Here is a 16,998-nt window from a genome sequence, read left to right as displayed (position 1 = left end):
TACATTGGGGGAAATATTGTTTGATTTTATGTTATAAATACATGGAAGTAACTAACTACTAAAATTACAGCAGAATTATTGGTAGCACTTTATAATGTCACACTATTAAGATTTGGAAAGCTAATACTGAGTGTGTAATTCATCATTTATATTTACTCCATCTTAATATATCATTTATAAATACAGATATGTTTAGATCTGTATTTATTATTATTTATGACTACAGTCAGTGCTGTAGTTATAATCGTGAACATATATTTTTATTTATAAATGGTATACTAAGGAGGAGTAATGCCATATAAATTATAAATTAATCACTTTTTGACACCTTGCTGATTATTAATAGTGGGACATTATTTTAAAGTTCTGCTGGGTTGTTTTGTTTTGTTTTTCTTCTTTCCTGTAAACCTTTAATTTTTGCTTTTATATTCTAGTTTATGTACTGGTAATTATTTGTAGGTACATATATATTCTTTGTAATTCAATAAACATGAAAAAAAAAAATTACTTTTGTGGAAATTAGACCCATAGTGGTTGGCCTTTTTATAAAGTGCTTCTAAGAGAGGAACCTGTCTCTGGAATGCGCATGTGCCAGTCCACTAAGCCTGCCACTTCTTCCTAACTTATACGGTATACCCGAGATGAGAGTACTCTGAGGAACTCTTGCATTTTACCAAAATAGGAATATAATTCACGAGAGATAGCTGTCATATGAGAGAGGATTGTATGTGATGTGTAATCTACGTTTGAACTTAATCGGTTTGAAGTTGAAGGCTTAACCATCTAAGCTGACTGCTGGAACATCCTGAATATTTACCGCACTGAAACTGAGCATCTCTTACAGTCAGGACACCTTGGCTTAAAATTATGTCATTATTTTCTCTGTCAACAAAACACTTTTTTACCAGCGTACCGCCAAGCAAGCTAGAAGTACCTTTAAAAAAAACTGCACCAACGAGGTTTACTCTCACAAAGTTATGTGGTTGTGGAACTTGTAAATGCCCAGTTAAGCACCCTCCCACCGTGGGGAAAAATAAATCGGACACAAATGAAGTGCTTCACCCTAAAAGCGCGATTCCTCACTGCGTCCTGCAAAGTCGAAAGAAAGAAAGAAAGAAAGAAAGAAAGAAAGAAAGAAAGAAAGAAAGAAAGAAAGAAAGAAAGAAAGAAAGAAAATGAAGCAACGACACTATGTGCGTATTCTGCGCAATCACTGCTCTTCGTGCAGTGCGTCACGCGCACTTCATAAGCGCGTGTTTAGGTATGTTTGGTCAATATATGGCAACGCTGTGTGCGGAGGAGAGGAGGCAGGAGATGACTGCTGCCCCCCTCACTTCTCCACTAACCTCTCAGGAGAGTGGGGGGAGACGGACTGCATGGGGAACGTGCGGCTGCACAATGATCGCTTTTCTCTGATAAAACGTTTGGAAGCGAATTCGAAGAAGCGCAGTGAGCCATGCGCACATAGACCGTTTTGGCAGTTTGTGTTAAAGCCCTTTCTTTAAAGCTACAAGTGGTCTGGAGCCTGCTATGGAGGACTTTGTGAGTCAAAATGAGTCTGAGCATTGACAATGTCACAGACTTGTGGAAAAATGGTTCCTCGAAACTCGACGGGGCGTCTTCCCAGTTCAATTTCACTAACAGCTCTGGGGGTAACCATACGGTGCGCAGCGAGATGGACCTCACCCGAGCCATCCCGCTCGGCTTGGTACTCGGGGCTTTCATCGTGTTTGCCATTGCGGGCAACATCCTTGTAATCCTCGCTGTGGTGTGCAACAGGCACCTGCGGACCCCGACCAATTACTTCATCATCAACCTGGCTATCGCGGACCTGCTGCTGGGCACCACGGTGCTGCCTGTGTCAGCCACACTGGAGATCCTGGACTACTGGGTGTTCGGCAGGATCTTCTGTGACATTTGGGCGGCGGTGGATGTGCTGTGCTGCACCGCGTCCATCATGAGCCTGTGCGTAATATCTATTGACCGCTACATTGGAGTGAGCCACCCGCTGCAGTACCCGGGTATCGTGACGGAGAAGCGGGCTCTGCTGGCCATGCTTGGGGTCTGGGCGCTGTCGGTGGTCATCTCCATCGGCCCTCTGCTCGGGTGGAAGCAGCCACCGTCGCCGGACGACACGATATGTCCCATCACCGAGGAGCCGTTTTACGCGCTCTTCTCCTCCCTCGGCTCCTTCTACATCCCTCTCGTCGTTATACTGGCCATGTACTGCCGTGTGTACATAGTCGCCAAAAGGACCACTAAGAACCTGGAGGCAGGTGTGATGCGGGAGAGGATGAACTCCAGCGAGTTGACCCTCAGGATCCACAAGGGATCTCAGGTGCACGAGGATCCCGGCAGTTCTGGCACGGGGAAGGGTCGCGCAAACCAGGCTAGAAGTTCGCTCACGGTAAAACTGCTGAAATTCTCCCGGGAGAAGAAAGCAGCTAAAACTTTGGGAGTTGTGGTCGGCATGTTTACCCTTTGCTGGCTGCCCTTCTTTCTCGCCTTACCCATAGGTAGGTTCCGTACGTCACTCGGTGGGGGTCTTTTGTACGCCCCACGACTATACTTTTTTTTTTTTTTACATGAAGCAATTTGCAAAAAGACATCGACAACCTTTGTTCCCCCTGGAAGCCAGTTTAAAAACAGATATTTAATTGGTCGAAAACAGCCTGCAGAAAATACATCTCAGTCACATAAATGTCTCTGGGAAGCTAAACTGTTGCTGTTAAACGCTGCTGCAGGCATTGCAAATCATATCTGCCGCACACAGAATCTCCTGGGTTGCTCTGCTGTCATTAAACGTCTCGGTGGGCTCTACGGGTTTAGCCATTACTGCTGAAGTAAAACCCCTTATCTTGTAGCAATATGTGACGCAGAATGAATGAATCTATATCATTGATCTGGCCTAAGCCTCTGTTTATGTTGCAAAGTTAAAAGTTCACCATTTTCTCTGAAATCAGGGCCCCATTGGAAACGCCAAAACATTTCAAGGAAGTGGAATTCACTGAGAGCTCATCCAAATATTTTCAGTGTCTGATTTGATTTGTTGTTGCACTAAATACACTGTGAGTGGTAGGTGGCCTCTCTCTGCTCTGGTCAGTCATTTCAGAAGCCTGTGGAGCCTGCTGAGGCTCCCTTATGATGCCACTGGCGCTGGCGAGCATTCAACAGCACTCTGGCATGAATGTTTAAAAAACTGCAGTGGAAATGAAGCAATGTATTGCAGGCTGAGAAAACATCAAGTCTTTGTTTAGCAGTGGCATTTGGGAGGGGAGGGGGAAACGGCCTCACTGAAAAACAAGCGCTGTATTCAAGAATGGGCCGGATGGTCTGAATGTGTGGGGATTAACCCCGCGGGGGCACCGTGGGCTATATGTATATGTTTGTGTACAGCCATGTGTCTGCATGTGTTCATTTAGCGTCGTTATAAGGGAGTGTGTTTATGCACCTGGCTTCAAGCTGCAGCTCATCACGTCCTCACACACACACACACACACACACACACACACACACACACACACACACGCAGTACCTGAGGCAGGATCACTATGCAGTGCTACATGGCAGGGATTATTTTGCCCCAAGGCATCCTGGATGAGATACCGAATGTACACACCAAATGTGATTTTACAAAGTTCTGAATTTGCAGTTCTGAGAGGCTTCTACGCCTACATTCAGGGGTGGACTTCAGAAGGACCCTCTTTAGACACTGCCAAAAACCAGCCCCCAAGTTCCTCTTTATAGTCTCTGGTGTAGAATACTGATACATTGCGACAAAGCACCATGCAGCTTTATTTACTGCCCACTTTAAGTGGCTTAAGAGATTCATAAAAGCATCCACAGAGAGAGTACTCTGGCAGAGAATGGTGCTACTATATAGTCATGTCAAAGCTGGGCACCGAGCTCCCTTTCTTTTTAACATATTTTATTTTAGCCTTTATTTTGTTTAGCTTTTATTGCGTTGGGACAGTCTAGAGAAGGCAGGAAAGCAGGGGGGAAAAAAGCAGTAAAAGGCCTCGGGGCAGATTCAAACCTCTGCGTTAGCCTGGGTCGCCTGCTCAACCCAGGGAGCTGAACCGGGGCCCTGAGGCACCTCTATTTTCAGATGCAGATTTGTGGGAGATGTTGTTTTGAAGTTAAAGTTTGTCCTGCTCTCTGCTCTCTGGTGTGACTCACGTCTTAAGTCTGATAGGACAGCGGCACTATCCCTGTGTTGATCTGAGCCTCCACCCACAGAGTGGGATTTCCTGTTTCACACTTGTTATTATCCTGCTCCTTCCTCTGCACACTGCCACTGATTCGTATTGTAACTCATGTGGTTGGTGATGTGTGCGCGCGTGTGTGTGTGTGTGTGCGCTGGTGTGCAGTGGATGGGTGATGAAATATTTATCCGTGTTTATGTGAATGCATTGCAAGTTATGCTCGTTTGTGTCTTGAGCGATTGTGTCAGCGTGGCTGCAGATGCTTCTGCCTCATCCATCACTGCAGCTTTTTAAACAATTAAAAGCTTTCAGAGATCAAAGTGAGGCTGGCCAAAAGGAGCCACTGCAACCTCAGATCCATCAAGTTTTAACCTGTGAAGAAATATGTGAACTGTCCCTTAGCTACAGGTCTCACCTATCTTACGCAACGTCTGTTATTACTGTGGAGTTTATTTTTTTGTCATTGTACATAAATGGCAAGCAGGCAGCAACGGTTCCCACAGTTTGAGTCATTCCTTTTCAGGTTTTAAAGTGTCCTTTTTCCTTTTACGCCTTTAACTTGGAGCAAAAACCTCAGGATTATAAACACGACGTCAAATTTTTTTTAAGTTAGTGTACTCCAAACCAGCTACTTTGGACGAAAAGCGGTCCAAAATCTAACACACACTTGCTGTGAACTTTCAGCATCTGCATATTTGTCGGTAAAAGCGTCATACCTAAACTTAGAATGTATCAGCCTATTAGTCTGGCTGTTTCTCTTTTAAAAATGTAAAGCTTGCGTTCACTTCAGGTTGGCTTCAGCAAGTTTCCAAAGTTTATTTGATTCTGATTTTGATTTTTCGGGAACAAGATTGAAGAAGTTCAGAGTAGGCACTACAGTGCAAACACAACAATTTGTAAAGGCAACTTTACAGTCATGTAAACGTCCCACTTCCATTAATCATGTGCACCAGTGCCTCCTGATGCTTGTTGTGTTGACTCATCTGACAAACTGACCCAGACTGAAGCCGATTTCCAGTCTTTTAATTTTGTTTCATGGTGTTTTATTTTTCCCTAAAGACTCATTTTCATCCAAATATCTAAGTTAGATTATATCCATCCATCCATCCAGTCCAGGTTTGCACTGGGGGCTGGAGCCTATCCCAGCTGTCATAGGGTGAGAGGTGCAGTAGGGCAGCCAGTACACTCCATGATGTACTTTTACTGTTGATAACTATTTATTTACACTGACACTGACCTTTCAAATCTCATATGTCCTTTAAGCAGGTCTCATATAACACATGCAAGATAATAGCTTAAGGCAACTCTGCAGCAAAAGCTATAGCAACATGGGTTCACATGCAAATTAAAGTGTTCCAAGGCCACTGTGCACGGAAGCAGATTTTATGATTGTTTACAAATATTTATTTATTTCATGTCTGTGATGAGATGAATTTCATAGTTTTTTCAGCTTAATTAGACATTTTCATGCGTTTATCTTGTTCATAAACAATTAAAATCTACAAAATCTACAAGATTTACTGAACAACAAAAGTCAATTTGCCCACATGAGTAAAACGAGTGCAGCTCATATTGAATTGCTTGCTAAATAACTGAAAGTAATTCTGAGTTATCAGCGAGGTTACTAATTAATTTTTGCTCCAGTGACTAATCAGTTAATTGACTTTTCAGGCCTGCATAGATATAAATGAAGAAAAGGTTTCTTCATATTGCTATTAAAGGGGGAAAAATGTTTAACTTTAAATAAATATACACACAAATAAATATATTTTAGAACCAGATCGACTGTTATCCTCACACTTGTCCTCATCTCTGCGCTCATCCAAAGAAAAGTTTTTAGTGTTTCATTGCACATATTTTCCCACAGCTCTGTCACAGCCAGCATAGGCACTAATGTCCTGTGAAGGCCTCGCATCGAACAAGTTGTGCAAGCAGCGTGTCTAAATGTGAGAGAATCCAACACCTGAGGTGTTGTTTCCTCATTTTTTGAGCAGAAACAGTTAATTCTGTGGGATTCTCAGACAGCTTCTTTGGCTTTTAAGGCCGCTGAGCTGGCCCGCCTGTGCGCTCCAGGGTTAACTCAAATGCTTTTTTGAGAAGGAAAAATAATTAGAGAGCTAAGTATCAAAGCAATGAAAAAGAAAGGAGGTGGCAGAGCAGAGCAGGAGGTGCCACGGGGTATCGGGGTGAAGACGAGGGGTCTCTGGGATGTCAGCTCAATTTTCCAAAAATAGCTTCACGCTACGGTTTTCATTGAAAGCAAAGCGAGAGGGCAATAATGCTTTTTTCCTCTCAGATCAAGACATATTAATCATATTTACTGCTGTGTTATGAAACAGGATGTGTGAGAGCAGATTGTGTGTGTGTGTACATGGCACAGAATAGGCATCACTACTTCAATTAGTTAGAATAACAGGATGCCATGTTTTGTTAAGATGTTCCTGTGTTTCAGAGTGAAATATGCGTGTGCCTGTCCTCAGGAAGGAGGTGCAAACATTTCTATTAACAGAAAGGGTGAGGCCGCAACCCGCCCGCATTTATCTGTATACTATTGTCCCAGGGCTGAGCCCATCGCCTCCTCTGCCGTTTATACTATAGCTTTTAAACATAAACACTTGAAAGAGGACAAAAATGGACCACGTTCACACAGAACTTAAACACACAAACATGAACCATGTCTGGACACTGGAAGGTCTGCTGTCAGCCAGCGCTTCCTACACTTTTATCCCACGTTTGTGTTGAAAGGAGACACGGGAACATGATGGCAGGGTCCCAACTTATACTCTCTGTGGGATGATCGGGATGTTGTTAAAGGGGGTTTCCGAGGATGGAGACGGTGCTTTGTATCGGTTTTGCCTGTGTGGATGCTGCTCTCGGTGTCCAATCCAGATGCACGTGGTGTAGATTTATACAACTGTCGCCCAAACCGAGACGTTACAGAACGTAAGCACGCAAAATATTTAATAATCAGGGTTGATCAGTTTCAAAAGGTTATGGGTGAGAAAAGAATAAGCAGAGATGTGATGCAGGCAGTCAAATCCTTTTGATTTGCAGCCAGCTACTACACAGAGAAACACACTGACAAATGGAGATGAATGGAGAGAGACAGACATGGAGAGAAACGAAGGAATGACCATATTTTAATTCACCAAATCCCCTCCTCTGTATCCCAATCACGCTCATAGCTCACACAGTTATGTAATCACATTTAAGTGGCCGAGCAGAGGGGAAAATAGCATGTGAAAATACCAGCCACCAAGAAGACACCGATTCATCTGGAGTTTATGGGGCCAAGACTCATTCAGACAGCAGTCTCATCTCACAGTCTAGCTACCACACACACACACACAGAGAGAGAGAGACAGCTTCTAGTACTTGGAGCCACTCATTAGGATGAAAGCTGAAAGCGACATTTCCTCATATTGTCAAATAATCACTTTCATCAACATTACAAATTGTCCACAGCAGCGTGTACGTGTGCGTGCGTGTGTTTTGGAAAGAACACGTCTGGTTCCATGCTCTCCTGTTATTGCGACATCAAAATCAAAGTGTGCTTTTGACCCGGGTACCTGCGTCAGTTCACCCTTTGGCTGTGTTGTGTATAATGCACCTTGTACAGCTTAGAGTAATCGTTAAAGCTGTTGATCTGATTTTCATGAAGAAGTAAGCTGAGGTGTCTCTGGTTGTCAGAGGTAATTTCACACTTGAAAGCCTGAGATCGTGGTGCATCCTCAGCCTATCCAGGAATGTGATATCAATTTAGGAATGTGGGCTGGTGTAAAGAAACGTTGTTTTACTCACATCAGCCTACACACAAACACGCGCGCAAACGCACAATGTGTCTGTTTCACACTAATCACGCTGTGCTGTGCTTATTAATCCCCTATTTTAGTCTTCAGGCTTCCCCTCTCACCTCATTAGCTTGTAAGATATCCTTCCTGTATTTAAGCTCAGCCACAGTAGGACAAAAAGCACAACAGGGGGTAGATTAATGCAATTTAACCCAGCCCAGATTTGCTCATTATCATACATGGCAAACTTGCCTCATACTCTTTCAGAATGATATCATTTCGTTTTTCGTGTCGAGTCTGACCAACGATCACGTCTGCACAGCTTCAGCCATGTTACCTGTGTAAACACAGACAAGGCCACTAGGCACCGTGCAGAAAGGAGACACTTGTGTTGCTAGTGTAACCTCCATAACCTCTGACAGGACAAACTGTCATTTCACTTCAACTTTTTTTCCCCCTTTTCAGACCAGCTCGTCTCTCCCACAGAGCATTTATCTAAAAGGGAATTCAGGGTCAGCTCACCTTTTCTGCTTTCTTGATCAAGTGTATTGTTTTACTTTGTTTTGGGTTTTTTCTTTTTAAGGAAACACATTATCTGCTTGTGAAGGCCTTCCTAAATACAAGGTTTTCTGTAATGATGAATAACATATGAAACTAACTGTCTTCACATCCTCATCTGAAGACTGCAAACGGTCTAAGAGTAAAAAAAACCCTGTTTATCTTAATCAGTGCTGCCACCTGTTGGATATGATGCAACATCAATAAAGGATAACTAAACCAGGAAGTCTCAGTAATGTGTAATGAGTATAAAATGATCTTAAAACGACCTAATTAAATGGCTGTAATTGATCCATGTTGATCACTTTCTGTCAGTTACATTTATTCAGCCTCCAGATGACTCTGAGGTGCCATAGTACACTTTCATATTCCCTTACAGAATATATAAATAACCTCTGCTGACTTTCACAGGAGAGATTCAATCCTCAAATTTAGCAAAAATGAGCATATCATCGCTCAGTATAAATGTAGCTCAGGACTGCATGCTTATTCATGAGTCATTTGGTGAAAACATTTCTTTAGCACAACTTAATACACATTTTTTCCGACATGTACAAGGTCGTTGGAATCTCAACTTCGGATGCTTCAGGTGAAAAGGTCAACTTTCACGACTGTGTTTCGAGTGTGGAGGTTGAGTCAGAAGGCGAATAGCTTAGCTTGTCATGAACCCTGAATCTCTGCTGGTGAAACAGTGAGAACACATGATACTACCTAAAATGAGTAAGGTCTTTGAGTAAACAACACTTTTAGTATGTTAACTGTTGAATTACTCTAGCCATCAGATCAATCTTTAAATTAAAAAAGCTGTTTCGATCCGGCTCAAAAGCCACAACGTTTTTATTTATTATTTTTATTTTACCTTTTTTATATAGGTAGTCCCATTGAGACCTAATGTCTCATCTACAATAGAGACTTGTTCATAAAGTGGAGATTGACACCAGAGTTTGCAGAAGCATTGTTTTTATTATAAATCATTCAATAACCTCAACAGAACCCTGAGAAGGATAAATGGAAGAGGATGGATGGGACGTCAACTTAAAAAAAAAAATCCCAGAGAGCCATTGAAGAGAAGAAGTGTCATCTCCCCCAACCTATCCTCAGCCATGCCTTTACCCACACCTCTGGAAGTGTAGACAATTGGCAATTAAGCCTTGGCAACACCCAGAGACTCTTGCACTGCCACTACGAAGGAGTTGCAGAAGGGTGTCACAAGGTGAACACGCATATCTCTGAAAATAAATCAGTCATTTAAAGACCCAAGTTTTCAAATCTGAATTATATCAGAGATTTTTGATAGTTTGTTTTTACAGTAACAATCGAAGTCTAGTTAACAACATTATTTTTAACATTATTTTATTATTAGGATAAGCGTTACTTAATTGGAGTCTAAAATTTAGGAACTCAGCTAATTGGCTTCATTTGTACTGTGCAGGCTGGTTTTCTGAGATTTAATTGACGGCCTTGCATACAAACAAGTTAAAAAGCTCAGGGAAAATAGTGAAAACTGAGACGTTAGAATATGTGTAGGGTAATAAAAGAGTTTATGGCTGACACATGTTCTTATATAGAAAAATCGATTTCACTTGACGGTTTATTTATCTTTTACAAACTAAAGAGGTAATAATGAATTCCATTTAGATATAATCAAAAATAAGAACTTACTTGTGTACAGGTCAGAAAACCATGACACTGCCGTCTACTTAGGCCACGCCCCTCAAGTCACTAAACCGCTGCTGTGATTGATTTAACATCCTTAAAGTGGTAGGCACCCATTTTAGCTCCTAATCACACGGTATCACCTGAGTTATCGTTAGGTTATTTAAACTGGCCATTCTAAATTGGCCTTAGGTGTGAATGTGAATGGTTGTCTATGTGTTAGCCAAGAAGCTAGCTAGCTATAATGGGGCCTCTGGACTCCAACCCCTCCACCACACCGCATTACATTACTGACTAGATAAGAGAAAGAAAATAGAAGGATTGATGTTAGTTTTATGTGAACTAGCCAAAGAACAGAAGAAATTAGGATTTCTGCACAGAGCCGCTGCTCTCTTATTCACAATAGCTCCAAATGTTTGATTTGGCAGATTCTGTCAGATCCCAGTTTGTGTCTCCTCCCTGGATCAAAAAAAGGATCTTTCACTTGTTGTATTGGTGAATGTGTAGAATGTGTAGGCGACTACATCAGCCATGCTTACTATTCATGACTAAGAGCAGCTTCTCTTTTTACCCCCTGCTGTCCCAGGGTCCTTTAATGTGCACCTGCGGCCACCTGAATCCCTCTTCAAAGTAATCTTCTGGCTTGGTTACTTCAACAGCTGCCTGAACCCCATCATCTACCCCTGCTACAACCGCGAGTTCAAGCTGGCTTTCATCCGGATCCTGAAATGCCAGTGTCACCAGCGCAAGCGTCCCGGCTGGAGAGAGTATAATTACCGTTCCTCCACCTTCAGCTCCTCTGGAAACTCACGCAAAAACTCAACGGACCACAACTCCGGCTGTCTGAACGGAAGCCAGCGTACTCTGCCGTCCTCAGCCAGCCCGAGCCCGAGTTACCTGAGTATCGGTCTGCCGCCTTGCCCTGAGGGGGAAGCATTATACATCTGGGGAGCTACCACCCCGACTCCCTCCACCCCCAACCTGCTGCCCGGCAGCCCCATCGATTGCCAGCCGACAGCTCTGAGAGGGGGGAGAACCGCTGAGGAAACTACAGGAGGAGTTTTCTCTTTCTCCTTTGTGAAGAATAAAGATAAGGGAGGGGTCAACAAAGACCTTATTGTGCCTGTTGACAAAGTGTGACTCATTCGTCGTACTAAGATGAGACTTACTGGTTCATTCCTTATAGGGATCACAGTAACAAACCGAGCAGGGAGGTAGGGTTTCACAGGCTTCACTGTACATGATCCCATGATCATTCATCAGTCAGTGGATTATCATTGTCATAAGCTGTCAATGTAAGGTGAAGAGTACTGACTATGCTGCTGTATCACAGGTATGTTGTTCCATGTTGCTGTAACTGAGATTGAAAGTAGAGTTTCTTTCAGTAGACAGTAACAGCTCTGACACAGTGTTTGCTGCCCTCTTGGGACTGGACACAAATCTGTGCATGCATGTTTTTTTTTGTTTATTCAGACTCTAGGAGAAAAGACTGAAAGGACCTCCATCCAGCACAGCCTCTCACTCCCTTTCAGTTACAACTCCACATCTGCTCTGTACAAGAGCGAACGTGTCGAAGAACCCGAGTCGTGTAAAAAGGGTGGAAAGACAAACAATCACTGTTCTGTTGCAGTCACTTGGTATCTTTATGGTATATTGTGGAAATAAAGTATAACCTGTTTTATCTGCTGTGCACACAATCATCCCATATCATCTTCTTTGTATGTTTGTAGAAATGTGATGAATAAATAAAAGTAGAACGTTGCTTGAATTCTGCTTCAAGGCCAACTCTTCATTTCTCACTTTGCTCTGGCAAACAAAGAGCTCTCTCAGGTATTATCCGAGGTGTTAACATCAGTCTGATGATAGAAGCAGAAGCAGATGGTGTTTATTAGATTTTTTTAAAAAAAGGTTTTCCTCATTATATAGATAGTTAACGTAAACACAGCTCATGATCAGTTGTTATTAAAGTGTTAATCACCAACTACCAATTAAGAGTGTGATAAATCAGATTTTTTAGAAGATATAAAAGAGAGGATCCAATACTGGAGACAGAAACATGAAGAAGATCAGAAAAGTGCAAAAAAAAAAACCTCAAGAACAAAAACTAACACAGAACTCAGGGGATTGTCTGCACTTTTGTCAAAAAATTCAACACATACAAGTAATCATTACACATATTTAAAGATTTATTATGTTAATTTATCTGCTTCTCATACTCTATTACATTAGCAGCAAAAATGATCCAGCAGTTAAATTTTTATCTACTAAAAGATGCAAAATCCACCTTTTTATTTTGTCCTTTATGTATTTCATAAAGTCACACTTCCTGGAACTTTCCTTGACAGTCGTTGGTCCTTTCCACCAATGATTCAAAGCAGGCTTTGTCTGTGATTCATTACAGGTACAAAGACACACAGTTACACTGTTTGATTTGTAATAAGGGTAAAGTGGTGGTTTGTATTGTCACGTCACAGCATCCTGGCATACCCTGCACCTTTCCCAAAAACTGGGATAGGCTCCGGCTCCTCGCTCTGCAGGCCTGAACTGGATAAGAGAAGAAGCTGGCTGGCTGGCTGGATGGATGGATGGATGGATGGATGGATGGATGGATAAAATAAAAAATTGAGCAATTAGCGTGCCTCAATAATATCAACAATATCCACCCACCAGCATGTCTATAGATCACCAACACATCATAAAACACATTATATTTAAAGAATCTGTACAATCCACATAAGAAGCTGTTTAAAAATAACAAGATAACAAAGTGATTTTACTTTGTAATTTAAAAAAATGCTAATAATTTACATGGATTTTACCACTTAGTACAACACAGTACATTCAGCACTTCGAGAGAGACCAGCTGTTTATTCTGCTTCAGAGTGGAAGGTGAGTGGAGCTTACAAAGAGTTGCAGGTAGCAGAGGAGGAGCTAAATTAGCACTGCGTTTCACTCTTTATTACCAGCTGAAATGAAGCCATTGCTCTCGCAAAGGTCCAAGATTTAACACATTCAGGTGAGAGGGCTTTAACATCTTATTCAGCAGCCTTGTTTTCACCTTATTTTCACCTCCTTTCAAGATTAAATACCTTCCTGACTGCAAGCACCAACAGAAATGTGCAAACGTCTTGCATGTTTCTTTTTATTCATTTTAATAAATCTTTTTCAGAAAAATGTCACATATTCAGTCTCAGGTGTGAATATTCTGGCATCTTCCTTTTATACTTAACGGTGATATAAAAATATATATATTACTTGTTCTGTGGAATTGGATTTCACTTTTTTGCTGGTTTTTAGCCACCAAACAGCTTTTTTTCACAGCACAGCAATAGAGATCAGACAGGAAAGCAGGAAGAGAGCAAGGGGGAATGACACACAGTTTTTTCCATTATTTCTCAATAAATCCACAAAACAGTAGCTTCTACTTTCATTTGAAGGAAGTTCTTTTCTGGTGTAAACTGCTTAACCTCACCTGAACGACCTCCTTTGACATGATGCTGGCATTAGGACATACTGTGTTTATCTTCTATTTTACTACACCACATGTTCAAACATGCAGATGTCCTTTTTTTACATCAGCGAAGGGCTGGAAAAACCTGATACAGGCAGGAGCGTGGACATACTTTGCAGCTTGTGACACTAGTCTTAGGAAAAATACCACGTGTGGGGGATGACACATTGTTAGAAACGTGTAAGTGGAAAGGAACAGAAAGGTGGTTCATCGGGAGCAGGCCACTCCTTTCTTGACTCAAGAACTTCTTCCCTTTTTTTATTTCTGCTCTTTTGGCATCATGGGGTTCAGTGGGAAATATGAGCTTGAGAGTCAAGAGAATTATGAGGATTTTCTGGAAGTAGTTGGTATGAGGATACTTCTTTTTTTTTAAGCCACAAATGAACTAATGTCAGGCATCATTTGTTTACACTTTGTTGGACTTCTTGCTCTGGGATATAACCCGCTTGTTCACAGGTCTTCAAAATGCCAAGACAGACCACAAGGCGGTGACTGAAGTGGTGCAAGACGGGAATAACTTCACCTGGACACAAACCATCCCGAACTGGACCTGGTCCAATACATTTATTGTTGGTCAAGAATGTGAGCTGACGACGATGACAGGATCCAAATTCAAGGTGAGGAACTAAAATGCACAGAGGAAACTTAGGATTTGCAGCTGACAGTGTTCACAACTTTTAATGAAACCATCATGTAACCAAAGCTCCACGATATTTTTCTTAAGGCGCCTGTAACTATGGAAGGCAACAAGATTTCATGTCAGTTCCCTCAGTACCTCTTCACAGCAGAGATCGTTGATGACAAGCTAGTAATGGTAGGAGAAGAAGCCACTTATTCACTGCACTTTTTGAATGAGATTAATAATCCCTTAGATAAATCCATTTGCTCTTTTAATACCAGATTATCTTTAATCCTCTTTTTTTTCCTTTTTTGCGTATGCAGACTTGCGTAACTCCAGGAGAGAAGGGTGTAACCTTCAAAAGAATCAACAAGAGGATCTAACACCGCGAGACTCAACACGCTTGGATGGAAAAGAGGCTGCAGAAGGTGAAGCATGACAGTGCCTGTTAAATGGGCCGAGGAAGAGCGTCGCTGGGCCTCACGGGTCTGAAACTTAGGCCCAACACAGCAGAAATGGCCAAACAACATTATGTACTGTATTTTTAAACAGTGTTCATTTTTGATCCAATGAACATCTCCCGTTTTACCTTCAAAGTGCTAATGATCTGCCACTGTGCTCTGATTTTGAAAGTCAACATATTTTCCATCCACTTTCTTTATGTGTTGTTTTACAGCCTTTTTTTTTACTTGTATGTCTCATTCATGTGAAATCATAAGCAGAGGGTGATCTCTTACATGGTTTAGACTGAATGATTGTTTTTCATGATTATTAAACTATGATTTGAATAACTAACAGAATACTTGATCAGTTTTTAGTCAGTCTTTTTGACTGCTCTGTCCTCTGTCTTCTTGTGATGTGAAGAACAGCACGGGCTGAACTCACACTGACATAAAGGCCTTTATTATTACGACTATTAAAGTCACACTTTACCCTTTGATTCTAACGCTGCAAGCACACAGCGACCTTAAGGTGTTGTTATTTGGTCTCTTACTCTGTTCAAACTTGCGAGACCTTGTTCCGTAATTACAGAGCGTCCTGTGAAAGATCACCATTCTCATCTTTCTTTACCAGTGAATGAAACTCGCTTACGCAGTGCAATCTTCCACAGCTGGTCTCAAAGAACAGAAGTAAAACCACATCTGCTGACAGAGAGAGGAAATGAGTCTTTTGCTCATATTACACCACAGTCTGTGCATCTGATGCTTTTTCAGTTTCCCTTCCTTTCAAAACATGTTATCTTTTTTTATGCATTAACACATAAAGCACTTCGTTTAGCTTATGATATGAATCGTCAGGAAAGCCACAGTACACCTTAAAGGCATAAACAAGCGGTACAATAATTTTAATAACTTCCTGTGTCTTTTATTATCTTCATATTTTCCCTGAAACTTGACGGTGATACCACAGAGCTGATGCGCTGATGAACAAGATAAACCGCGGAAGAACTTCTGCAGCATCAGTTTTTAAAGTGCAAAGTTTCCTGTCATTTTCATCACTTCTTTTTTGTGTCGAAATGATTCTTGAACTCAAAGTCAACTTCTCTTTTACTTTCTTTACTTTATTTTATCCTTTTATCTTGTTCTCGAAACTGTAATAAAGTCAGTTAAGCAGAAAAACAAATTCAAAGCAAATTCAATGCCAGTTTAACAAATGGGAAAATATATTTCTGTGCACATTTGATACATGAAAACCCGAGGAGGGACAGATTTCATAAATACAACCCCATACACATCTGTGCAAAATAAACCTGCTAGTAAAGATTGCTTCAGGTGGATCTTTAATCTTTTTTGTAGTTTGTGGTGTTTTGATTCATCAAAACTATTAATTAACCATTGACGTGGGACATTAAGTATTTACATCTGTGCTTCTCCCCATCCCATTAGGTTTTAGTGGGATGATGAGAGGTAACTGATGCTACATCTCCTCTTCCAGTTCTGCCTTGAAATTATAGACCTTGTACATTATGTTTTCCAAAATAAATGTTTTTTTTAGTCATAGATAAAGGACCGAGTCCAATTCTAAAACCTCTAGGGAGAGGAAAGACTGAAACAGCACAGTTTAGTAGTGAGAAAAATCCCGATTGTTCGGTTATTGCACGTCTAGTCCGTCCGATTCACCCTCAGCATGTGGTTTTGTGGCTGTTGGTTTTAATATGACTTTTGTGCTCGACACTCCAGGCTACAGGTGCGTTTCTCTAATCTCACCACTAGGAGGTGCCCTATTTCTTCATAAAAACAAGAGTTTGGCTTTTAAATCAATTTCTCGGCGTAGAGTAAAAAAGATTTCAATCTTTGCAAGAGAAAAAAAATTTCAGTCTGTTTCGAAACACTATGGGAATTATTTGCCTTAATAATGCAAAAGAAAATAAAAAAAACACACAAAGGAAAGTAAATATAGTTGAAAAAAACTTATCAGTCTTATAAGACTGGGCTGTGCTCACTTGGACAGTGGCAAATGTACAAGACGTATTTATGCATATATACTTCTAATGCACTTCTATATCAGTGGTACATTTCATCATGAAAGAGAAAAAACAGAACCTCTGTAATCACCATCTATAATCTGTCAAGTTTTAAGCTAGTGTGTGGTTAAAATCCCGCATATGATGTCATATCATAAGGTTCCTATCATGTAGCTGGGCTTTTTTATTGAGCA

General features: G+C 41.3%; 2 protein-coding genes across 2 annotated transcripts; both read left to right on the top strand.

Annotated features, from left to right (window-relative positions):
• Positions 1 to 1,108: 1,108 nt before the first annotated feature.
• On the top strand, positions 1,109 to 11,978 carry LOC309715492 (alpha-1A adrenergic receptor-like). Its single transcript, XM_082548670.1, has 2 exons — positions 1,109 to 2,516; positions 10,797 to 11,978. Exons 1-2 carry the CDS (start codon positions 1,553 to 1,555, stop codon positions 11,348 to 11,350), a joined length of 1,518 nt encoding a protein of 505 aa, XP_082404796.1. The 5' UTR covers positions 1,109 to 1,552; the 3' UTR covers positions 11,351 to 11,978.
• Positions 11,979 to 13,905: 1,927 nt separating this feature from the next.
• LOC309691426 (gastrotropin-like) lies at positions 13,906 to 16,106 on the top strand. The gene is made up of 4 exons (XM_082509068.1): positions 13,906 to 14,068; positions 14,178 to 14,338; positions 14,446 to 14,535; positions 14,664 to 16,106. Exons 1-4 carry the CDS (start codon positions 14,002 to 14,004, stop codon positions 14,721 to 14,723), a joined length of 378 nt encoding a protein of 125 aa, XP_082365194.1. The 5' UTR covers positions 13,906 to 14,001; the 3' UTR covers positions 14,724 to 16,106.
• The last annotated feature ends 892 nt before the right edge of the window (positions 16,107 to 16,998 follow it).

Source organism: Aulonocara stuartgranti (genome assembly GCF_965226115.1).
Source record: "Aulonocara stuartgranti genome assembly, chromosome: 2".
Taxonomy (NCBI): Eukaryota; Metazoa; Chordata; class Actinopteri; order Cichliformes; family Cichlidae; genus Aulonocara; species Aulonocara stuartgranti.
The sequence above is the reverse complement of the archived record's forward strand: the minus strand, read 5'-3'. Positions and strand labels throughout refer to the sequence as shown.